General features: G+C 41.1%; 1 protein-coding gene across 1 annotated transcript; it reads left to right on the plus strand.

Annotated features, from left to right (window-relative positions):
* The first annotated feature begins 3,531 nt into the window (after positions 1 to 3,531).
* Positions 3,532 to 25,816, plus strand: TNMD (tenomodulin). Its single transcript, XM_047765184.1, has 7 exons — positions 3,532 to 3,639; positions 3,807 to 3,938; positions 16,230 to 16,370; positions 16,587 to 16,688; positions 22,334 to 22,487; positions 23,850 to 24,016; positions 25,442 to 25,816. The coding sequence occupies exons 1-7, from the start codon at positions 3,592 to 3,594 to the stop codon at positions 25,649 to 25,651; spliced, it is 954 nt and encodes a 317-aa protein (XP_047621140.1). The 5' UTR covers positions 3,532 to 3,591; the 3' UTR covers positions 25,652 to 25,816.

Below are 25,816 nucleotides of genomic sequence, written 5' to 3' on the forward strand. Positions count from 1 at the left end.
AGGGATATTTCTTTATCATGGACTCTCCTGACCACCCTCTTAATCCAACTTGAACTTTTCCTTCGTAGCATGTTTCATAACACCTTGAACTTTTCTTTCTTATCATGTTTCATAATTTTTATATTTTATTTACTTACAGGATTTTTTTCCCTTTTAGTTAACTGCTATCTCCCCAACTAACCTCTAAGCTCTATAATGTCAGGGACTGTGTTTGTCTTGTTCACTACTGAATATATATCTAACACCCATAACAGTGCTTGACACATAAAGTGCTAATAAATGAAAAATCTACTGAAATTTGAGGTGCTTTGTGCCATTTTCCCTGCTCTCCTGAATCAGACTTAATCACTCCTCCCTCTATGCTTCCATGGATATTGCTTTGACTTCTATTTTAATTCAATCTTTTTAACAAATGAGGCATGTTTTAAAGGATCTCAAAGTCTTCTCAGAAGAAAAACGCATAAAATGAATTATAATACTGTGTAACAAATGCATCATTTGAAGTCTGAGCAAAATACAAAAGTAGAGCAAGGGAAGTGGTAATGGACTCAACAAAGTGGTATAGATGAGACCAGGGAAGTCTTCAGAAGCTGGTAACATATAGGCAGCATTTTGAAGGCTAAATGGGAATTTTCAGGTAGATAAGGGGGGAAAGGGAAAGCCAAGAAAAGTATGTAGTATGTGAAAATGCCCTGTAGCATGAAAAAGCAGAGGGTGCTCAGAATCAATAAAGCCTGAAGTGTAAGGAATGTATAGGACGAATGCTGTGGGGTAACATTGTTTAAGGGGAACCACCTAACACAGTAAACATGGGTTTCTCCACAAGACTGCTCTCATGGCATTCTTGTTTTAAACTTGGCTAAATAATTTAGAACAAATAGAACCATGACTCACATTTCATAACTCCCATAATCAACTTCATGCATGATCATGTCTGTGACAATTATAAAATTATCTTCCTTCAAAACATTATGATATGGATGAAGTCACACATCCATGTTCCATGGACCTGCCCAACTGAGACACCCAATCGACTCCGTCTCTATGGAAGAAATTGTCCAAAGTCAAAGCTGGATAGATTAGGCAGAGTCCAGACCATGAAGTGCCCATGTTGTCATCATAAGTAACTTTGATTTTATGGACAATGAATAAAAGGATTTCAATCAGGAGAGAAATTATCCTCATATTTGAGTCTTAGAAAAAATCCTCATAATGGAAACAGACTGGAGGCAAAGAAACCAGTTAGGATTCTACTGCAACAATAAAAGTAACTATGAGAACCTCAACTATGATGGTGGAATTTGAAGACAGAATAAAATTGGGGAGATAATTCAGAGACAAAATTGACTGGATTTAATAATTGATTAGGCGTAGAGGCTGAGTTAGGCAAGAGAGAAAGAAATCAAGGATCATTTGGAGATTTCTACTCTAGAAACTGATCATCATGCCATTTAAGGAGAGAGAGAATGTAGAAAGAAGAGTATATTTGGAACAGGAAATAATTAATTTGGTTTGAGACATGTGGGATATCCAAGTGGGGATGTCTAGTAGGTTAGATGGACACATGGGTCTAGAGGCCTAGGAGCAGCCTGGATTAGAGGCACGGATTTGAGACTCATCAGAGATTACAACCTAAACTAAGGCTTAAAAGGCAATATAGGGAGACAAGAATGGCTTTGAAAGATGTCAGAAATACCTGGTTACGGATTGAATAAAGAAACGTGACAGAGTTCCTGTTGTGCCTCAGCAGGTTAAGAATCTGACTAGTATCCATAAGGATTTGGGTTCGATCTCTGGCCTCACTCAGTGGGTTAAGGATCTGGCATTGCTGTGAGCTGTAATGTAGGTCACAGACATGGCTCAGATATGGTGTTGCTGTGCCTGTGGTATAGGCCAGTGCTGCAGCTCCACTTCGACCTATATCCTGGAAACTTCCATATGTCACAGGTACAGACCTAAAGAGAAAAAATAAATTTAATAGAATGTGACAACGAAAGGAGGATCTAGGTGAAACCATGAGTTTCTGATTTTAGAACCTGGTTGAGTAATGTTTCCAATGTTACAGACTGAGTTGTGCCCCTCACCCAAATTCATATGTTAAAAGCCCTAATATACATTATTTTTTAATGTGACTACATTAGGAGATAGGGCCTTTAAAGAGGTAATTAAGGAGAAATAAGGTCATATGGGTGGGCCTTAATCCAATATGACTGGTGTCCTTTTAAGAAGAGATTAGGACATACACATACATAGAAGGGGAATACCATGTGAACATAAAGTCCATCTACAAGGCAAGGAGTGAGGTCTCAGAAGAAATTACCTTTGCTGAGACCTTGATCTTGGACTTCTAGCCCCCAGGGCTGTGAGAATATAAAATTCCATTACCTAGAGTTCCCTTTGTGGCTCAGCGGTTAACGAACCCAACTAGGATCCATGAGGATTCAGGTTCAATCCCTGGCCTTGCTCAATGGGTTAAGGATCCGGCATTGCTGTGAGCTGTGGTGTAGGCCGCAGACGTGGCTCAGCTCCTGAGTTGCTGTGTCTGTGGTGTAGGCCGGCAGCTGTAGTTCTGATTCAACCCCTAGCCTGGGAACCTCCATATGCCACAGGTGTGACCCTAAAAAGCAAAATAAATAAATAAATAAAATTCTGCTACCTAATTGTCACCACAGGGCGGTAGGAAGAGGGTATCTAAAGCAGAAGAGTTTGATGTGGGATGTGTTGAATTTTGAGATTCCAGAGGTACATCAAGGTAGAGATATTCAAATGGCTCTGATATTCGGAAGACAGAATGGGGCTATAGATATATAGATATGGATTTGTAAATCATTGATCTATAAAGGATATTTTAAACTGTAAGAGTAGATGAGATCATTTAAGAAGTGTATATATAGAATGAGAAGGATAGAACCATAAGGAATACCAACATTAAGGAACAGACTGAGGAAAAGCGCCTAGGAAAGGAAAATAATCAGAGAGCTAGGATGACAAGAGTGAGAAAGAAAGTTTAAATCTTGTAAATCTTGTTTTTAATTATAATTAGTTGAGTGCATATTGATCTCAAAAAGCTATAAGGTAGTGGAGAAGGCACTAGCTTATTCATTTCTGAATCTCCTAGACCAAGCATGGTGCCTGACATTTAATATCCCTGCAATAAGTATTTGTTTGATCAAATGGAATTGAAATCGAGTCTTCATTCCTTTTTTGTTTTGTTTGCTTATTGCTGGAGTGTGCAGCGTGTATTGCCACTGATATTTTAAGTTCATAGTGAAAAATCATTTCAATGTGTCCAAGGCTTGGTCCCCTTCCAAAGCAACCCCCAGGACAATAGTTTTCATTATAACCTTCTGTCTTTGCCATTCTGGATGGAATTCTGTGCACAGAAGTTATATACATATATGGGTATATCTATGTAACAAATCACAGCACAGGAGCCCCCTGGGCTCCCTCAGGCTCTGGTATGACATATTTGAGCCATATAAATTCAGCCTCTCCTCTGGCATCTGTTAGCCGACTCACTTGAAACTCCACCTCAGCAGTGGTCTCTCAGTCCTCTCAAAGCAGAGAAAGAGTACTGTGTGCTGAGAGACCATGGCAAAGAATCCTCCAGAGAACTGTGAGGACTGTCACATTTTAAATGTAAGTTGATTCATATTTTTTTCCCTTTTGAGCAGAAGCATTGGCTTCACAGATTTATCATATTGCAATATGAACATTAAAAAGTGAAATCAAAAGTGACTTTGAATTATGGCTTGCTATTTTAAGAGCTATTGTGTATTGTTTCATTCTCTCTGTTCTTTGCTTAGGCAGAAGCTTTTAAATCCAAGAAGATATGTAAATCACTTAAGATTTGTGGATTGGTATTTGGTATACTCGCCCTAACGCTAATTGTCCTATTTTGGGGGGGCAAGCACTTCTGGCCTGAGACACCCAAAAAAGTAAGTAAATGCACATTTTTATCGAATGTTTCTGTTTTGAGTCTGATTGAATTTAATTAGTGATGGGCAGGTATATGACTCTAAAAATGAAAATCATTAAGTTCCTTTTGTGTTTATTTTCTGGTGGTATGAAAACTTAAGATTTCACTCTTTTTTTTGCCTAATTATTTTGGAAGGGGAAAAATGCGTCTTCTGCATGCTGGTTAGTAATGATAAGATTAAAAATTACCCATTCTTTTATAATGCTTGGCTTTATGGAGTAAAATAGAAGCAAAATTTTTACTGTAAGAAAAAAATTTTTTCCATCTTTCTTTTAATTATCTGGGCAAAAACTGATGGAAAATTAATTATACTACCACATAAGAAGAAACCACCAGAAATGGCAGCAAAGGATTTTCAAGGATTATGTTTCTGGCTTAATACATTTGCTGTGAGGACAGGCAGCAATTCTCATACCTGAGTTCACATTTATTTGCGACTCAAAAAAAAAAAAAATAGAGGTTTTCAGCTTCTCACCAGCCACAATCGTTGCTGTCCTACTGAGATAGTAATGCCACAAGGTAGAATCAAACAACATCAAGTCATTAATAACAGATATCTCAGAATACTTCTGATATTAGCATTATTTGGTAGAGCTTGGCCGACCATCCTAGTTGACATTAGTATACCTTACTGTTATTGTTACTCTTGGGGCAATAGGCAAGTTTAGATGTGACCCAAAGAAAATCATAGTCCCTTCATGCCGACAATTTCCATTTGAAAGAGAATTAATGAATGTACAAACTATAAGGTGTGAAGCTGCTGTTTTGACTTCGCCACATTTTTCTGCCTGTGGGATGTTACTGTTGTTACTGTTGTTATTAATTTGTTGTCACAGGATGCTCATTTCTATTTGATAACATATGTAGGAAGGGGAGGGCACAAACCCAGGAGGGAGGATGAAATTCAAGAAGATTATGGGTTGGCATGAACTATTAGGAGCCAAACTATAGATAGGAGCAGAGAGGAAAGAATGTGGATCATTTGGAAAGGAGAGGTGGAGGGGGGGTGTAGAAAATAGAAAATCAACAGGACAAGTGTCCAAAAGAAGAGAGAAGTAAGGCATAGCCCCCTTTGGATTCTTCACCTCTGTGGCTATACCTACTTTCATTTAGTCCCAGAAGATACCTTATCAAGTTTAAGCTGGAGGGAAAATGAATAACAAACTTTGTTTGCTTGCTTTTTTATTTATACCTTGTTCCAGAAAAGATTTCAAGCATCATCCATTGCCTATATTTAGCCCTTTCTCTTATCTTGCTTCTGAACTACTTACGGTTCACATGTCTTTGAGAAGCCACCTATATTCAGGGTAGCAAGACGGGCAAAGCGATTGAGATCAGGAAAGAAACAGCAAATGAGTAAGAGTGCCAAAATGTATTCCGATCCAACGCTGCTATTACTTAGCTAATTCCCAAGGTGACATGCTGCCCCACAAATTCAATCTTGGATCCTCTTAACAATTACAGATGAGTTAGAGGACAACAAACACTTTGTGCTCCCTGGCCATGATGTACTTAACCACCCATACATGTCTGCCTAAAGGTGGGACCCAGATGGCCTTTCTTGTTTTATTGTAGCCATTTGTATTGCAAAGTGTATTCTGAAAGAGTTTATATGTTTTTTTTTTTCTAAATTTACAATGCTATTTGTCTCAGTGAAAATAAAAATGACCAGGTGGGGAACCTTGCTTTTATCTTGCAAGGTGCCAAGCTCGTGAACAGGGCCCATGGTCTCCTCTGCTTCTATATTACATAACCTTTACTTCTCACTTGAGTTCTCTTTTTAATGGATTATAAAGAGCAATCCTGTGATTCCTCAAACCAAATATAAAATGTGGTCAGTGAACGCACAGAAGAGGTGGGGTATGCTACCAGATGAAGTTTACCAATAACCAGAGTTCCTATCGTGGCGCAGCAGAAATGAATCCGGCTAGGAACCATAAAGTTGTGGGTTCGATCCCTGGCCTCGCTCAGTGTTTTAAGGATCCAGCATTTCTGTGAGCTGTGGTGTAGACTGCAGAAGCGGCTCAGATCTGGCGTTGCTGTGGCTATGGTGTAGGCCAGCAGCTGTACCTCCGATTCGACCCCTAGCCTGGGAGTCTCCATATGCCATGGGTGCAGCCCTAAAAGCAAAAAAAAAAAAAAAGTTTAATCAAGAACCAAATCTCTCAAGAAGCAATCCATCTTGCAATGTAATTTTTTAGCAAAGAGATTCTCAGAAATGCACAAAATTATTGCAAATTAATCTGGTTAAAGACAGTAAGTAGATGTATCCTGGGGCAAGTTTCCCCACCATGAACAAAGGTTGTTTGTTCTTTATTCTAGTGGGGAGTTGCAATTTATTATCTTTGATATTTAAGTCCTGGCCTTCACCACAAGGCCAGGACTTAAATATCAGGCTAGGTCCACTGCAAACTGGGAAACCAGCAGAAGATGTGACTGCTCCACTCAGTTGACCACCTTCAATTCCCAAAACGCCCAAGGGAACATCTATGTTTCTATGGCTAAAGCAACCAATAAGCCTACCTTGGAGCTGACTTATGAATGCTGGGAAGTGAGGAGCAGTCAGATTAGTCTTGGAAGAAGATTTGCAGAGGAAAAGGATCCAGGCATCTTGCACAAATTAAAGAGTCTCCCCTTAAGAGTATGGCCTGGCAAGAAAAAGCAGTTAGCAGATTAAAACCCAGGCTCTTCTGGACTTTCCTTTACAAGCCTGTTGGACCTGTGGGGGCTGTGGGGCCCTTGGCGGAGAGAAGCAGCACTGCTGCTGTGTTTATGGGTGACAGTGATGTGTTTTAAGTCCTAGGGCTTCCTCCAAGTCCTTAGTGTTTGCTCCTCTAGCCTCCGTCACGTCTTCTTTTTATTTTGTATTTTGACATCTGTGTATAATAAAGTGTTTATTTAACATTCCACATCTGGTGTTGACATTTCCATGCCAGTAAGTCACCCCCTCCTCCTCCTTCCATTACCTCCCACCTTGATGTGGATAAAAGATCCAGATTCTTGATCTTAAAGGGGAAGTAAGCTATACTGGACTCCCCCCCCTCATACATCTCCAGCATGAGCACAAGCATACACGGGAGAGAGTTGGAGGCATGGGGAGAAAAGGATCAAAATAAAGTGTAATGGAGTTCTCTTCTTGAATCAGCGGTTAACGAACCCAACTAGCATCCATGAAGATGTGGGTTCGATTCTTGGCCTTGCTCAGTGGGTTAAGGATCTGGCATTGCAGTGAGCTGTGGAGTAGGTTGCAGACACAGCTTGGATCCCATGTTGCTGTGGCTGTGGTGTAGGCCAGCAGCTACAGCTCCGATTTGACCCTTACCCTGGGAACCTCCATATGCTGTGGATGTGGCCCTAAAAAGACAAAAAAAAAAACAAACATTTTTTTAACTAAAAAATAAAATAAAGTGTAACAAGGGAGACTAACTAAATCTGGACTCCCTTATAGGCTACAGACCCCCAATCCACAGCCACACATAGGAGCCACTTGAGCCAAATGAAAGTTAGTCCATCAAGCTCTGTATTCAGCTTTCCTAACCAAGCAGAGGGGACCTATTCAGTCCCAGAGATTTTAAGAGAGCATCACAAAGAGTCTCCACTTCCAGGCAGTAACCACCTAGGCGTCTTTGAGGCAGATTCCCTAGAGAAACATTTTTGCTTAAAGCTCCCCATATTACACATTGAACTTAAAACCATCAGAAGCCAACTCCCTAGGTAATTAATCCAACATGAAGAAAACAAGTCAAAAAATTCCAGCCCTTAAACCAACAGTTGATAGATGTAACCTAGACCTTGTAGCCTATCCCTTCCAATTCTTTGTAGAATGAAGCAGAAGAATAATACATTCAATAAATGAAATGATGCACTTCCTGCCATATATAGGAATTGCCTGGTGACTCAGGGCTATTTGGAAAGCCTAAGTCTTAAGGCCCACCCAGTAATCCAAAGATTCTTGGGGATGTCCCCTCAAGTTCTGCATATTACCAGGATAAAACAAGAAGGGAGGAGAATAAGGGGTTATCCTTCTGCCCTCTCCCCCATCTCAACTGCAGATGACCATTAAAAAAGTTTCACTGGGGGGAGTTCCTATCATGGCTCACAGGGTTACAAATCTGACAAGTATCCTTGAGGATGCAGGTTTGATCCTTGGCCTTGCTCAGTGGGTTAAGGATCCCGAGTTGCCGTGAGCTGTGGTGTAGGTCACAGACAAGGCTCGGATCCTGTGTTGCTGTGGCTGAGGCTTAAGCCGGCAGCTGCAGCTCCAATTCGACCCCTAGCCTGGGAACTTCCATATGCCATGGGTGCAGCCCTAAAAAGACAGAAGAGGAAAAAAAGATTTTCACTGGGGACTGCAAGCCTAAATAGCATTCTAGGCTGGAAATCCTTTGCTCAGAAAAAGAACTTCCCTTCTAAGTCTGGATCTGGCTTTACGGTGCCTATTTCTCTAAGGCTAAGAGACCAACTTTCTTCGCTCCTCTTCCAGGCACATGAGGGATACAGCTTTCCTCCCTGGGTTCCCTGGGCATTCCTACACAGCAATTTGGTGGGTGAAGTGTTGATCTGGAGAAGCATTTCATCCCCTCCAGAAAAGAGATGGAGTTGTAGATGGAGTTGTAGTTGTAGCTGGAGTTTTGTCTCTTCAGCAGGGACTGCGCTTCACCAGATGATGAAGACTTTTTTTTTTTTTTTTTTTTTGCTTTTTGTAGGCCACACTGGTGGCATATGGAGGTTCCCAGGCTAGGGGTCTAATTGGAGCTGTAGCAGCTGGCCTACACCACAGCCACAGCAACGCCAGATCCAAGCCTTGTCTGCAACCTACACCACAGCTCACAGCAACTCGGATCCTTAACTCACTGATCGAGGCCAGGGATCGAACCTGCAACCTCATGGTTCCTAGTCGGATTCGTTTCTGCTGCGCCGTGACGGGAACTCCCATGATGAAGCATTTTTAAAAGGCCTTCTTTTTACTTTATTTTCCTCCCAATCCATTGCAAGGGCAAAGTCCACCTTTGTACAGCAACCCTCCCAGGACAGCTCTTGCTCTGCGCTACTGAGGGGCAGCATCGATTACATAGAGCAGGACTCTGGCTGCTAGGGGCATATTCATATTAGGTCTCTTCATTCTCCTAAGGCAGCGTTTGTTGAGCAACTTCTGTGGCACCAGCCAGAAAAACCTAGGTCTTCGAAGGGAGTTGTCCCTTAGTGGCCAAGAGGGGTGTTGGAGCTACTGTAGGGAAAGTAGCCCAGGTAATCAACAGGTAGCAAGTCCAATGATTCAACCTGACAGGTGTCAACCCAAATCCAAGCAGAACTGATTTTGTCAAACTACTATAAATAAAACAGATAAACAACAAGGACCTACTGTACAGCACAAGGAACCATATTCAATATCTTGTAATAGCCTATCATGGAAAAGAATCTGAAAAAGTATATATATATATATATATATATATATATATATATATATATATAACAGAATCACTGTGCTGTACACCTGCAACTAACACAACATTGTAAATCACTATACTCCAATTAGAAAAAATAAAGAATTGATTCTGTCAACTATTCATCACTGTATCTGGCAAGGTGGGTGGAGATGGGAACCAAGCATCCAGAGACATTTGGTAAGTGGCAGAGTTGAGGCTAGACCTAGAACCTAGTCTAAGAATTGTTTCAACTGTCCTTCAGCTGCATTTAAGAATAAGGAGTGGTAAGGATAGTGGGTAGAGAAAAACTTCCCAGCCAGTTTGAGTCTGTAGATGAAAAAAATGCGTTGTTTTTTTTTTTTTTTCCTTTTTGAAAAAGAGGAATGCCTGTGCTGCCTATGCCAATTTTTTTCAGGGCTGAGAACTGGTGATTGAAGATGCAGAAGTCCAACTTTGCATAAGAAACAATCTGTCTGCTCTGTGTTGGTTAAAGAAATACCCAGAGGCCCTTTAATTCCCACAGGCTAGATCGGTAATAATATGGTACAATGCATTCCCTTCCCTTCCTTTCAGCCCTACACCTGCTAGCCAGCTATTCTGAGCATGTATTTCACCTTTGGAGAGTGTACCTCATAAACAGACAGTAAAGAATGAAGGTGGAGAGAAGAACAGCTAAATTAATCATAGGCTTCAAAAAACAAATCTCAGCCAAATGTTCTCAAATCCTTTTCGGGACAGGCTAAAGCTACTTGCCCCCAAACAGATCCATCAGACTAAGGTCTGAGGCAGCTTTACTCTTTATCAAAAGCTTTCTTTTCTGATCCCAGAGAATGTCACGAATTGATGCCAGAAAACACAGCAGACTGTGAGAGGAGGATGTTGGGGCTCATTTGCTGCCTGAGTGGAGAGTTTAACTGGACTGAGGAAAGAATTCCTGGGCAGGAAAGAGAAATGGGTTTGTGTTCTCTCCATGTTTTGTCCGTGTGGTCTTCTTACATTCCTCAGTGCTTGGCCTTCACCATGTATCTATCTCACTTCACTTCTGAGTTATTCTCCACTCCATTGCCTTCCCTGTCCCACTCCACTGTTCTGGTCCTTAATAGTTAAGACCAGCCTTATGTATGGATGGAGTCAGAACCCATTTGAGTGGAGCTGGAAAGAGGCCCTTTCTCTTAAAATATCTCCTATTCCTGGTGCTGCTTAAAATCCACCATTAGTAATTCACTCCTTCAAGTTAAGTATTGCACTCAATTTTTTAAACAGGCAAATAGCCATCACTAATGAAATCATTGGTCAGATTGATTTCTTCTTCGATATAATGTACCTAGAACACCATGAGATTCATAAATGCCTAAACAGATGACAGAGGAATTGAGGGAAGTGGGAAGAGGAGAGAGGGCTAGGAAGGTACAAAAGGAACAGGATATGAAAAGAACAGGAAAGGCTGGAGTTCCCATCATGGCTCAGTGGTTAACGAATCCGACTAGTAACCATGAGGTTGCAGGCTCAATCCCTGGCCTCACTGAGTGGGTTAAGTATCTGGCGTTGCCATGAGCTGTGAACTACACGTTCACAGATGCAGCTCGGATCTGGCATTGCTGTGGCACTGGCACAGGCAGTCGGCTACAGCTCCAGTTAGACCCCTAGCCTGGGAAACTACATATGCCACTGGTGCAGTCATAGAAAAGGCAAAAAGACAAAAAAAAAAAAAGAAAGAAAATAACAGGAAAGGGAAACTAGACGCATCGAAGATTAACTTGCCCTCTTTGCCAATTTGGTGGAAGTGTACTTTTCATCAGACTCTGTCCCTGTTCTGTCCTTCCTGGAATAAAGCTGATTTGGAGGCAGACTGAGATGAGCTACTGGGAACACACTCACCCCTCTCTCAGACCGATCATCCTGTCTCTGCCTTAGTTTGCACTTGAGTGGACATTTATTCCTTCATCTCCAGAAAGACCCTCAGCCCCTGCACCAGTGAGCTTAGTAGGGAAAAAAGTCATTCTGAAGCCAAAGTCATGAGCTCAGTCTTCATATGGGCCAGTGAAGCTTGCAGAGCCATTACCCAGGCAATGTGCTCCACAGGGACCCTGATGAAACAGTATGTCTGGATTTGCTCAAACCCATCCCTAAGCAGTCCAAATTGGGCCACCAGCCTCATCTTTCTAGACAAAGGACAGTCTGTTCCAGAAGGACACCTTTGATGGTGGAATTCCATTGGTGTGAATACACAGCTCCCCACCCCCACCCAGAATTCACATGTAAATGAAGTCATTCTGATCCTACTACCATTGCTAACAAAAAGCTAACTGGCTGGCTAATAAATACAATCACAATGAATTCCTCCTCCCCCACCGGAAAAAAAAAAAAAACTTTTCTAAGGAATGCTGAAAATAATGGAGATCTGCTGAGCTAGGCAGTTTCCAATAGTTTTCATCTAGCAAGGTGTCCAAGTGAAGTGCATTGCCAACAGGGCAGGAAAACTCATTCGACAGAAGTACACTGAAATCCTAAATGTCACCAGTATGGTTCCATAATCTTCTACCAATGATTGAAAATACAGCCTGTATTTTCTCTTTTGCCCAGGTAGGCAGTGTTCCAGCATCTCCTAGTCTCTAACCTCATTTTTCCGTGCAATGATCCATCAGTTGTGCTGCTGAGGAAACAAACACCCCACCCCACCCCCAATGACTATGGTGTTGACATTTGTCTCAACAAAGGATAGTATTTCTAAAGAAATTCCCCCCTGTTGGGAGAGCTGACAAGACTGGATCTGAAGTAGATGCCGCTCTCCTCTACTTAGTTCAGGCCAACTGAGAGTTCAATTTGTTGCCATAGGTAGAAGTTTCTCAAGCTGGCTGCAGAGCTGGACCTGAGAACAAATTTATAGCTAGAAGCAAATATTGAGTCTAAAGGAATTTGCTACCTGTCACAAACCAGGCTAGACTTCCTGTGTTAACTCTGCAATTGCTGGAAGGTTTTAAATACTGTTTTCCTTCCCCTTTTTAAAACATGGTCTCTTAAAAGACCTTGCCAATGCTCAAAATCTCTCTTTAGGAAGATGAGAGTTTGCTCTTGGTGAGAAAAAACATATTCAACAAATACTTCAGCTCTGACCATGTCCAAGGCACTTTAGGGCAGCAAAGAGGTAAATGATATTGTCTCTTATTTTCGTATTCAGAGACTATATAAACTTTTCATACTGGAGGTGATATTGCTTCTACAAACCCTTCCAACTTGTTTTTCTACTTGAGCTGGGGAAAATTTGGCCAGGTTAAACTAACATCCAGTCACAGACACCAGCAGATGTTAAAAAACAACCCAACCCAGTGCAAGCTCTGAAAGACTGCTGCTGGGAACAGTATCATTAGAAAGCAACGTTGGCTCTGTGGACGACTGGCTTTTTCAGGCTTTTAGTTCACTAAATTTTTTCATAGGGAAAAAAGTGTATAAAGAAACTTGATAGCCAAAGGCCTCCTAACGACAGGGATAAAATAAACTTTCTTATGGCACCAGCAGGTCTGGCCAGGTAGCAAATTCCTTTAGGCTGCTTATTTACTTCTAGCTATAAATGTGTCCTCAGAAATAAGTAATGGGCTGGCTTGGAAACTGGGACACTCTATGGGACTGGTCCTCTTGGTCCTTAGAAAGTGAATTGTCTCTTTTAGAGGGTAGGAAGGAGTTTTGTTTCAGCCACTCGAGAGCAACCTGATAGGCAGCTTTACCAAAGTGCTCCTCTTGGGATGCTCCATATTACATAGTGAACATTACAGTTCAGAGATGTTGAATTCTATATACTGGAGAATCTGGAGAATTGTAGCCCAGGATGTGATCACTCTTAGAGAATGTTCCATGTGCACTTGAGAAGAATGTGCATTCTGTTGCTTTCGGATGGAATGTCCTATAAATATCTATTAAGTCCATCTGGTCTAATGCATCATTCAAGGCCTGTGTTTCCTTATTGATCTTCTGTCTGGTTGATCTGTCCATGGCTGTAAGTGGGGTGTTAAAGTCCCCCACTATGATTGTGGTATTGTTGATTTCTCCTTTTAAGGTCATTAGCTGTTGCCTTATACATTGTGGTGAACCTACGTTGGGTGCGTAGACATTTAAAATTGTGGTATCTCCTTCTTGGATTGATCCTTTGATCATTAGGTAGTAACCTTCCTTGTCCCTTAAAGTATTCTTCATGTTAAAGTCTATTTTGTCTGATACGAGTATTGCTACTCCAGCTTTCTTTTGATCCCCGTTTGCATGGAATATTTTCTTCCATCCTCTCACTTTCCATTTGTATGTGTCCCCAGAAGTGAAGTGGGTCTCTTGAAGACAGCATATATATGGGTCTTGTTTTTGTATCCATTCAGCCAGTCTATGTCTTTTGGTTGGGGCGTTTAGTCCATTAACATTTAAGGTAATTATTGATATGGATGTTCTTATTGCCATTTTATTCATTGCTTTGGATTTGTTTTTGTTGCTCTTTTTTCTTCCCTTCTTCTCTTGTTCTCTCCTCTTGTGGTTTGATGACTCTCTTTAGTGTTGTACTTGCGTTGATTTTTCTTATTTGTTTGTGTATCAATTGTAGATTTTTGGTTTGCAGGTATTCTGAAGTTTTGATATAAGAGTCTATGTATACACAAGATTGTTTTAGGTTGTTGGTCTCTTAATTGCAAGTGCATCTCCAGTGTCCTGCATTTGTACCCTCCTCTTCTCACGATTTCTGGTTTTGGTGGTATTATTGTGCCTGGATGATTTTGTATCTTTACCATATATATACCTTTACTGGTGAGCCTTGTCATTTGTGGAAGTTTTGTTTCTGGTTGTGGCCTTTTCTTTTCTGCCTAGAGAAGTTCCTTTAGTATTTGTCATAAAGCTGGTTTAGTGTTGCTGAATTCTCTTAGCTTTTGCTTGTCTGTGAAGCTTTTGATTTCTCCTTAAAATCTGAATGAGCCTTGCTGGGTAGAGGAATCTTGGTCAGAGGTTTTGTCCTTTCATCACATTAAGTATATATACCACGCCCTTCTGGCCTGCAGAGTTTCTGCTGAAAAATCTGCTGATAACCTTATTGGGGTTCCCTTGTATGTTACTTGTTTCTTTTCCCTAGCTGCTTTCAAGATTTTCTCTTTGTCTTTAATTTTGGTCAGTTGGATTAATATGTGTCTCGGTGTGTTCCTCCTTGGGTTTATTTTACATGGTACTCATTGTGCCTCCTGGATTTGAGTGAGTGGTTCCTTTCCCATGTGAGGGAAGTTTTGGCTATTATCTCTTGCAATGTTTTCTGTCACTTTCTCTCTCTCTTTTCCATCTGGCGCCCCTATAATATGGATGTTGGTGCATTTAACATTGTCCCAGAGTTCTCTGAGACTCTCTTCATTTGCTTTCAATCTTTCTTCTCTTTTCTGTTCCACATCCGTGATTTCCACTAATCTGTCCCCCACCTCGCTTATTCATTCTTCTGCCTCCTGTATTCTGCTGTTGGCTGCTTCTAGTGAATTTTTTATTTGTTATTATGTTTTGCATCTCTTCTTGTTTAAGTTTTATATCTTGTATCTCTTTGGTCAGTGTTTCCTATAAGTTATCCATCTTTGCCTCCAGTTTATTTCCAATGTCTTGCATCATCTTCAGCATCAACAGTCTAACGTCTTTTTCCTGGAGGCTCTTGATGTGGTCTCCTCTTTGTCTTCTGTGGTAGGATATCTTTTTGAAAGTTTCCAGCCCATTTGGTTGAAGATTGTTCAGCATTTGGTTGTAAATTTTGTTGTTTTTAGGGGAGAAGTTGAGCTCCAGTCCTTCTATTCCGCCATCTTAATCCCTCCCAGAATCTGGAGAATTGGAAGTCAGCTGAATCGGTTTGGAAAAGAGAAATCAGGAGTAAACAGAATGATTTGGTTAGCCCAGAGTGTGAAAAGTTTATATAGTCGCTGAATAGAGTTTAAAGGGCAAAGGGAAGCAATTGAGGGGTTCCTATTTTGGGTCAGTAAGTTAAGAGACTGACATAGTGTCCCATAGTGTGCATGAGAATGAAGGTTAGATCCCTGGCCTTGCTTAGTGGGTTAAGGATCCAGCGTTGCTGTGAGCTGTGATGTAGTTCTCAGATGCTGCTCAGATCCTTCGTTGGTGTGGCTGTGATGTAGGCCTGCAGCTGTACCTCCGATTCGACCCCTAGCCTGGGAATCTCCATATGCCATAGGTGTGGCTATAAAATAAAAAGGAAAGAAAAAATTAAGGAAGCAATTGAGGTCACAGTAAGACTGTTCTCTAATATTGGCCAAAGAGGATTGTCTGCAGATTCTAAAAAGGAGACCCAAGACTATTGAGACAATATTAAACCCCTGGATGAATAAGGAGATAAAAAACAATAGCTAAGTATTCCAAATTTGTTCAAATCTCTTTCCTAGACTTTCATGGGGAGTAAGGGCTGACCACTGAGTACCTGGAAAGGGAAGTGGTAGCTTAAAGAAGCAGTGTAGATTTTAGGCAATTCCTCCATATTCCACAAGGGGGAAACACATTACAGGCTGGTTTGTAAAATATCATTTGCAATTTAATCAAGCCTGCCAAGAAAACTGTTGGAATTCTTAGTAATTAGTTCAGCAACTTGGCTTGAATACAAAATACTGGCTCTGAAGGGATCCCCATATCAGCTCCAGTGCCAAAAAACACCTCACTTCAATCTCAACTCTCAGAGAACTCCCAACAGTAAGCTGCTGAGATGGCACCTCTCTACAAAGGCTCTGGAAAAAGAAGATGCCCCAGATATTACCCAATTAATGTCTCTCATGAACGGACATACTGAGTATCTTAGATGTTGTTCTCCTCTGTTCTTTCAGACATACGACATGGAACACACTTTCTACAGCAATGGAGAGAAGAAGAAGATTTACATGGAAATTGATCCTGTGACCAGAACCGAAATATTCAGAAGTGGAAATGGCACTGATGAAACATTGGAAGTACATGACTTTAAAAATGTAAGTTGGATATTTTCCCCCTAAGACTTCCTACTTAAAATATTAGAACATTTGAAACAAGTTAAAAATAGCCTGCAGCCTCCCTTTAATTTATAAGACAAAGTTTCCTTTTGAATTCAAATTTTGCTAGCCTGAGGCCCTGACAGATCTTGAAACACATTAAATTGTGACTATTTCAGGAAGTTGTTTTGTTTTGTTTTTTTGTCTGTTTTATAGGGATACACTGGCATTTACTTTGTAGGTCTTCAAAAATGCTTCATCAAAACTCAGATTAAAGTGATTCCTGAATTTTCTGAACCAGAGGAAGAAATAGATGAGGTATGTAAGAATAATAATAGTCATACTAAAAGCCATAATTTATTGGGGGCTAACTGTGTGTCAGACACTGTACTAAATGCTTTACTCTCATCTGATTCTCACAATGACCCAGAGACACTTACTATCATTATCCCCATTTTCAGATGCAGACCAAAAAGTGACTTGCCCAAGGTTACACAGGCTAGTGGAGAGCAGATTGGGATCTTGAACTCAAGCCTTTCAAAACGCTAAAGCTGGAGTTTCCTTGTGGTGCAATGGGTTAAAGATCCCATGTGTCACTACAGCAGCTTGGGTCACTGCTATGGTGTGGGTTTTATCCCTGGCCCAGGAATTTCCACATGCTGTGGGCCCGGCCTAAATATATAAATAAATAAATAAATAAATAAATAAATAAATAAATAAATGAAAAGTTCATGCTTTCAGGTCCAACAGAGTACTTTTATACTGGGTAGCAATTAACAAAGATTCCAAATCAAAGATTTCTAGTAAGAGGGATGAGCCAGAGGAACAAAATCAACCTGCATAAGATAAAGTCCTTTAAAAAAGCCCTAGGACCACCTGGGATCCTTGTCATTTTTGTCACACTGTGACATTCAACCTATTTAAAGATTTCAATTCCTTCACTTTACCATTTTATGCTGGGCTGCTGATGGAATAATCCACCTTTAATATCACTAGGAAAGGCGAAAGCAAAGAAGGTGAGAACTACAGTGTAATATGAATTCTTTAAAAACACACTGCTAGGCCAATGTAAGAATACCTAGGGTACCAATTTGCTGAATGGCCCCTGAAGGCCTAGTGGGAGATGGAGAATTATTGCCTAAAATGCAAACATCAAAAAGGCCCATGATGAGTTCCCTGGTGGTGCAGCGGGTTAAGGATCCAGTGTTGTTACTGCAGGAGCTCAGGTCACTGCTGTGGTCCGGGCCCAATCCCTGGCCCAGGGACTTCCACATGCCATAGGAGCAGCCAAAAAAATGACCATGAGACTTAATTTCCCCTGATATTCTGACCATAGTTATGTATGTTGCTCTCAATGGAGGAAGAAGGGAAACCTTAGCTGAGGCATACACCATTGCAGCCAGAGGAACGAACGTTGGGTTGGGTTGATTCATTTCAGTGTTTAACTGACAAATCTAAAATGAGATTATGACAATGGCACAGTGGCCACTCTACATACTGTAAATATGCTTTCTTTTTTCTTCTCTCTCTCCCTTTTTCTTTTTTACTCTTCTCCCACCCAACTGTCTCCATCTTAATTCTCGTCTATCCTTTTTTTTTACTTTTCTTATTTTGTGGGGTGAGGAGTTGTGGGGATCATGCTTTTCTTTCCATTACCCAAGTCTCAGGGTTGTCCCTGGCTCCCACAAACATGCTATTAGTTTCCTCATGGCCAGAGAACTTACAGACCCTGGCTTCTAGAGTTTCTAAGAAAGGAGGATTTCCCCCAGAGATGATGCTCTGCTCCCAAGGTCTGTGGCAAGAGAAAAATTTTGGAGTTTTTTTTTTTTTAAATGAGTCTAAATTGGATACATCTGGGAGTTTCCACTGTGCCTCAGGGGGTTAAGAACCCAACATAGTCTCTGTGAGGATGCAGGTTTGATCTCTGGCCTTGCTAAGTGGGTTAAGGATCTGCAACCTGTGGCAGAGGTCACTGATGTACCTTAGATCCAGTGTTGCTGTGGCTGTGTCATATGCTGCAACTGTGACTCCGATTCAGCCTCTGACCCAGGAACTTCCATAAACTGCAGGTACAGCCATAAAATTATAAACAAATAATAAATAAATAAATAGGATTCATCTGAGGAACAGAACAACTTCCAGGATCTCAGAGATTGCTAGAGGAGGCAAGAATAAGATGAAAGGAGAATCAATAGGATAAAAAGCTATTATATCCAATATCATATGCTCCTTGTTTATAGAAGATAATATAAGCATTTGAGTAGGGCAAGCATGCAAAGACCTCCCGAACTGACACAACAGGATTTATTTTTCTGAAAAAATTAAAGGCAAAGGCTCATAATGTCTCATTTTGGCCCTAATTTATTCTTCAGTTAATTTTGTCAGATTGTCTAAATAAAGGAAGTATTCATCTCATGATTGTGAGATTGCTTTATCTTTAAGAAAATCCTATTGTTTATATTCGAGCTGCAGATTTTTTAATGAGATGAATTTGTGGTCCCAAATGAGAAGAATCCTCTTATTCTGTACTTGCCTCACTAATATAGCCATGGTTTGTGCATGTTAAACATGCAGAGCAAGTATATAAATAGACCTGATTTTGCTAACAAAGCTAGTCAGGGTACCAACCTCGTTTTATACAGTCCCTTTTTTTTTTGTCTTTTCTAGGGCCACACCCACGGCATATGGAGGTTTCCAGGCTAGGGGACTAATCAGAGCTACAGCTGCCAGGCTGCACCACAGCCACAGCAACGTGGGATCTGAGCCACATCTGTGACCTACACCACAGCTTATGGCAATGCCGGATCCTTAACTCACTGAGCAAGGCCAGGGATCAAACCCACAACCTCATAGTTCCTAGTCGGATTCGTTAACCACTGAGCCACGATGGGAACTCCTACAGTTCCTTTCAATGCAGCCCAAGGTCTTTACAGAACCAAGGGCAAAGGAGCTAAGACTTGAGAGTATTAAATGACTAGGAGGAAAATTATACAAAGCCATATTTCAAAGAATAAATAAAAACACTGAAATCGTAAAGCTAGAAAGAAACAAAAGAGAAAAGAAATGGCCTTATTAAGAGTGGGGAGGGGAGGAGTTCCCTTTGTGGCGCAGTGGAAACGAATCCAACTAGGAACCATGAGGATGAGGGTTCGATCCCTGGCCTTGCTCAGTCAGTGAGTTAAGGACCCGGTGCGTTGCCATGAGCTGTGGTGTAGGCCACAGATGTGGCTTGGATCTAGAGTTGCTGTGGCTGTGGTATAGGCCAGCAGCTACAGCTCTGATTCAACTCCTAGCCTGGGAACTTCCATATGCCATAGATGTGATGTAAAAAAAATAGGGGGAAGGAGTTCCCGTCGTGGCACAGTGGTTAACGAATCTGACTAGGAACCATGAGGTTGCTGGTTTGATCCCTGGCCTCGCTCAGTGGGTTAAGGATCCGGCGTTTCCATGAGCTGTGGTGTAGGTCACAGACATGGCTTGGATCCCGCATTGCCGTGGCTCTGGCGTAGGCCAGCAGCTACAGCTCTGATTAGACCCCTAGCCTGGGAACCTCCATATGCCGTGGGAACGGCCCAAGAAATGGCAAAAAAGACAAAAAAAAAAAAATAGGGGGGAAAATGTCCAAGTCCAAGAGATAAATGAATGGGAGATAAGTACACAAGACAAAAACCTCCAGCACTATAAACAGTAGAGAAGGCAGCGTTCTTGACAATATAAGAAAGGATACCTAAACAAAACACACTCTGGGAGACAAACTCTAAGCATCTAGAATGAAAGAAGTAAAATAGTAGTAAAGCCAGTGAAGTCACAAATTAGAAACTTTTTTTTTCCCCATTTTACAGCAAGGGGATCAAGTTATCCTTACATGTATATATTACATTTTTTTACCCACCCCAAATTAGAGACTTGACTTTGAAACAAGGACATCTTTTGTACTACCGCCATACTATCATCAGGCAATCTTTTTTTTTTTTTTTTTTTTTTTGCCTTTTGTCCATTTAGGGCCACACCCGCGACATATGGAGGTTCCCAGGCTAGGGGTCGAATTGGAGCTGTAGCCGCCAGCCTACACCAGAGCCACAGCAATACGGGATCCGAGCCTCGTCTGCGACCTACACCACAGCCCACGGCAACGCCAGATCCTTAACCCACTGAGTGAGGCCAGAGATCAAACCTGCAACCTCATGGTTTCTAGTCAGATTTGTTTCCACTGTGCCACAACGGGAACCCCCAACAGGCAATCTTGTAAAAAGCAAAATATTAGGTTCGCTTGCTATTTAACCGATTTCACCAATTTGGATTATAGAAATGTTTGGGTTTTTATGAGAGGTTAATTTTTCTTTATTGACGTGGAATGAAATTTATCTTCATGCAATAGAATCTTTTTTTTAACAATGTTCCTAGATTTAATCTGTAAAGTAGTCCCAGTTTAATATTTTTCTGAGGTGCCCCAGGCACCCTGTGAAACACCTCAATTTAGGTAGAGGTCAGAAGAACTTTAACTAGCCACAGCAACATCAGATCCAAGCCGCGTCTATGACCTACACTGCAGCTCATGGCAACACCAGATCCTTAACCCACTGAGAGAGGCCAAGGATCGAATCCACAACCTTATGGTTCCTAGTCGGATTCATTTCAGCTGCACCACAATGGGAACTCCCAAACTTCCCTTTTCCACATAATTTTACAACTTTTTATATTCATCTTAGTCTGTTCCTTATTTTTCCATCCAGAACAACCAGGTCTAAGACAGACTCACTTTCTTTTTCTCTAGTTAAATGCAATGCCATTTCTCATACTTTTTTTTTTTAGTTTTATTCAAGTTTTTTTATTAATCCCTTTTCAGTTTTTTTTTTCATTTTTAAAGTTTTATTGAAGTATATTTGATTTAAAATCTTGTGATCAGGAATTCCCGTCGTGGCACAGTGGTTGACGAATCCGACTAGGAACCATGAGGTTGCGGGTTCGGTCCCTGCCCTTGCTCAGTGGGTTAACGATGATCTGGCGTTGCCGTGAGCTGTGGTGTAGGTCGCAGACGTGGCTCGGATCTGGCTTTGCTGTGGTTCTGGCGTAGGCGGGTGGCTACAGCTCCAATTCGACCCCTAGCCTGGGAACCTCCGTATGCCGTGGGAGTGGCCCAAAGAAATAGCAAAAAGACAAAAAAAAAATCTTGTGATCATTTCTGCTCTACAACGAAGTGATTGGGTTATACATATACGCACATCCATTCTCTTTCAGATTCTTTTCCCACATTGTCTTTTCAGTTTTAGATATTGCAAATATTTTCTTCCACTCTGGCAACTTGTTTTTAACTTCATCCGTGATGTTCCTTTTGGAAAAGAAATCCTTAAATTTTTTTCCTTTTTTTTTTTTTCAGACACACCTGCAGCATGTGGAAGTTCCTGAGCTAGGGGTCCAATTGGAGCTAAAGCTGCTGGCCACAACCACAGTAATGCAGGGTCTGAGCCGCATCTGCAACCTACACCATAGCTCACTGCAATGCCGGATCCCAGACCTAGAAATGCTTTTCAACTTGAGATCAAATTCAGCTTGCAACCCTGGTTGTCAGCCTAAAACAAGGCAGGTGCTCACAACATCCATTTAAAAGAAAGAGAATAGATATAAATCACTCAGGGCTCCCAAAGCTCAAATTAAAACATACATGGCCCAGTGGGAGTTCCAGAAAATGTTGGAGCACATTACTGACTTTAAGTGAAATGGTAGCAAAGAAGACTCCTGTTTCAGTGAGCAGCCTTACTGTTAGACCTGAGAGGGAGGGACCAATTGTTAACTCTCTCAAGTGCACTTACTATATGCAAGGCACGGAGCTAGTTCACTGGTGGCTCTAGGACTGGAATTATTGTTCAGACTCAAAATATGGTGTTTTCAAATATCCCATAATGCCTCACTCATTTTGTTAATTTCTCTGCCTATCCCCACCCTGAACTACGTTCTTCTCTCAGAATGAAGAAATTACCACAACTTTCTTTGAACAGTCAGTGATTTGGGTCCCAGCAGAAAAGCCTATTGAAAACCGAGACTTTCTTAAAAATTCCAAAATTCTGGAGATTTGTGATAATGTGACCATGTATTGGATCAATCCCACTCTAATAGCAGGTATGGCTTCCTCCTCCTCCTTCTCCTCCTCCTCTTTCTCCTCCACTTTCCAAAGTCAGTAACTGGCTAATGTTCCCAGCATTCAGAAAGTACATTTCTAGGAAAACAAGTGATCAGCTTATATCTTCTTAGATGAAACTGTATATGCTGACTGCCAGTGAGGAGGGAAATTTTTCACAGCCAAGTTATAAATCAGATAAATTAATGCTGACAGGCTTTTAAATAGCCCAGCGAAGTAATGCCACCCTAATGTGAGTAGTGATAGCCAAAAGCTAATCTGTCTCTCTTTGCGCATCTATATTTATTGTAGTTGGACTACCAGACTATGGCTCAAACCACTGTGTGCCCAACCCAAGAACAGAGGAGAAAAGAGCCCAAACAAAGCTCTGTTGTCTCAAGAAGGATTCTCTATGTGAAATGGTGGCATTCTCCCCAGAAGATAGGATGGTGATTGCAATATAAAATTTCTTTGTGGCTGTTTTAGGAATCACTCTGAAAGTAATTGAGAGCTAAAGGTCCGGAGTAGAAGGGTCCAGCTCTCAACTTCCAGTCCGCCCATAGAGAGGGCAAAGGTCCCTTGACATCTTATTCTGCCCAGCTAACATAGAATTTGGCCTCCCTCATTCTGGATAGCATAGATTACTATATCACCCAAGAGAGAACACTCTAGTCAATGCAGGCATCTATTGGTACCCTTTAGCCTTAACAAAAAAAGGCAACTAAATGTAATGTGGTATCCTGGATTGGACACTACAACTTCCGCTCTAACATTCTTCTCCCAAGAACATAAGTGGAAATGATGAAATTTGAATAAAGTCTGTTGTTTGATTAATCATATTGTACTAATGCTATTTTCTTAGTTTTGATCATTGTCCCATGGTTTTGTAAGATGCTAACGTTAGGGGAAACCGGGTGAAAGGTATACAGAAACTCTGTACTATTTTTGCAACGCTTCTATAAATCTAAGATTATTTCTAAATATAAAGGTAAATTTTTTTTTAAGAAAGGAAAGAGAAGGGATAGAGGCACTGAATCAAATCAGGCAACCAAAAAATGTTTCCTGAGAATCTACCATGGGTAAAATCACCATGAGAGACACCAAAGTCCCCTGTCCTCAGTTTTTAATTTAGTATGCCAATAAGGCAAAGCAGCAAGTGTTTGATGCCAAGTGAACAAAGAAGTCTATGCACATGGAAATGATCAGATTTGTTTGGGATGATTTCCTTTGAATATCAGCTGCAGGAACTTGGTTCATGCATGCCTAAATGATGGCAGTGAGAAGGCACTGGAAAAATTTCTGTCCCCAAATGCTAGTCCCCCAGGCAAAGCAGATGCATCACAACCTTGTATTTATTACCTTAGTTTCAGAGTTACAAGACTTTGAGGAGGATGGTGAAGACCTTCACTTTCCTACCAATGAAAAAAAGGGCATTGAACAAAACGAGCAGTGGGTGGTCCCTCAAGTGAAGGTGGAGAAGACCCGTCATGCCAGACAAGCAAGTGAGGAAGAACTCCCAATCAATGACTATGTGAGTTCTGTTTACGTTATTCTTGTTAGAGAAAAAACAGAGAGCCCTCGCAAAACTCACTGCTCCTTAGGTCACAGTCACTGAAAGGAGAATGGTCATTGTTTTAACAAAAAAAAGTATTTAAAAATCTTGGAATCCCTAGAAGACTTGTTCAAAATCAGTCTTGTGAGATGTTCCAGTCATGGAGCAGTGGAAAAGAATCCAATTAGGAACCACGAGCTTGCAGGCTCAATCCCTGGCCCCGATCAGTGGGTTAAGGATCCGGTGTTGCCATGAGCTGTGGTGTAGGTCACAAACACGGCTCTGATCTGATGTTGCTGTGGCTGTGGTGTATGTCGGCAGCTGTAGCTCTGATTGGACCCCTAGCCTGGGAACGTCCATATGCCATGGGTGCGGCCCTAAAAAGCAAAAAAAAAAAAAAAATCAATCTTGTGAATATGGAAAGGAATATGAAAAAGAATATATATGTGTATTTTCTGTACAGCAGAAATTAACAAAATATTGTAAATCAACTATACTTCAATAAAATAATTTTTTAGATTTTTTGTAGTTTTTTTATTTTTTATTAAAGTATAGTTGATTTGCAATGTTGTGTCCATTTCTGCTGTACAGCAAAGTGACCCAGTCATACATATATTTTCCATCATGTTCTATCCCAAGAGATTGGACACAGTTCCCTGTGCTATCCAGCAGGTCCTTATTGCTTGCTTATCCATTCTACATGTAATAGTTTGCATCTACTAACCCCAAATCCCCATCTATCCCACTCCCTCCTACCTCCCTCTTGGCAACCACAAGCCTGTTCTCTCTGTCTGTGAGTTCGTTTCTCTTCTGTAGGTAGGTTCGTCTGTGCCATATTTTAGATTCCACATGTAAGTAATATCATATGGTATTTGTCTTTCTCTTCCTGACTTACTTAGTATGAGAATCTCTAGCTGCATCCATGTTGCTGAAGATGGCATTCTTTTACTGCAGTATAGTTTATTTACAGGTTTATGCCAATTTCTGCTATACAGCATAGTGACCCAGTCATACATATATATACATTCTTTATCTCATATTATCTTCCATCATATTCTAACCCAAGAAATGGGATATAGTTCCTTGTGCTATACAGTAGGGTCTCATTACTTATCCATTCTAAATGTAATAGTTTACATCTACTAACCCCAAACTCTCAGTCCATCCCATTCCCTCCCCCCACCCCTTGGCAACCAACACAAGTCTGGTTAAAAATAATTTTTAAAAAGTTAAAAATTAAAATATTAAAGATCAATCTTGATCTAGTCCATTGATGTATCTCCATGATAAGGCTCAGGAAATTAATTGCTCACCAGTCCCAACTCGTATGGCTTTATAGTCCTCCCCAGCTTTGCGGATCTCTTGCTAGTGAACCTTCCCCTCAACATTGTCTTCTTTTTTCAGACTGAAAATGGAATAGAATTCGACCCCATGTTGGATGAGAGAGGCTATTGTTGTATCTACTGCCGTCGAGGCAACCGCTACTGCCGCCGTGTCTGTGAACCTTTACTAGGTTACTACCCTTATCCATACTGCTACCAAGGAGGGCGGGTTATCTGTCGTGTCATCATGCCTTGCAACTGGTGGGTGGCCCGCATGCTGGGGAGGGTTTAAATAGCAAGTTTGAGCTTGAGTAAACTTCTGGAAGCCAATATATAATAAATGCATGCTATTCAATGAATTTCTGCAGAGGAGGCATTTGGCTCCTGGTAGCCAGTACTCCGGAATTACTTGTAGGTAATTCTTCTCTTCATGTTCTAATAAACTTCTACATCATCA

Source organism: Phacochoerus africanus, chromosome X (genome assembly GCF_016906955.1).
Source record: "Phacochoerus africanus isolate WHEZ1 chromosome X, ROS_Pafr_v1, whole genome shotgun sequence".
NCBI classification, from domain to species: Eukaryota; Metazoa; Chordata; class Mammalia; order Artiodactyla; family Suidae; genus Phacochoerus; species Phacochoerus africanus.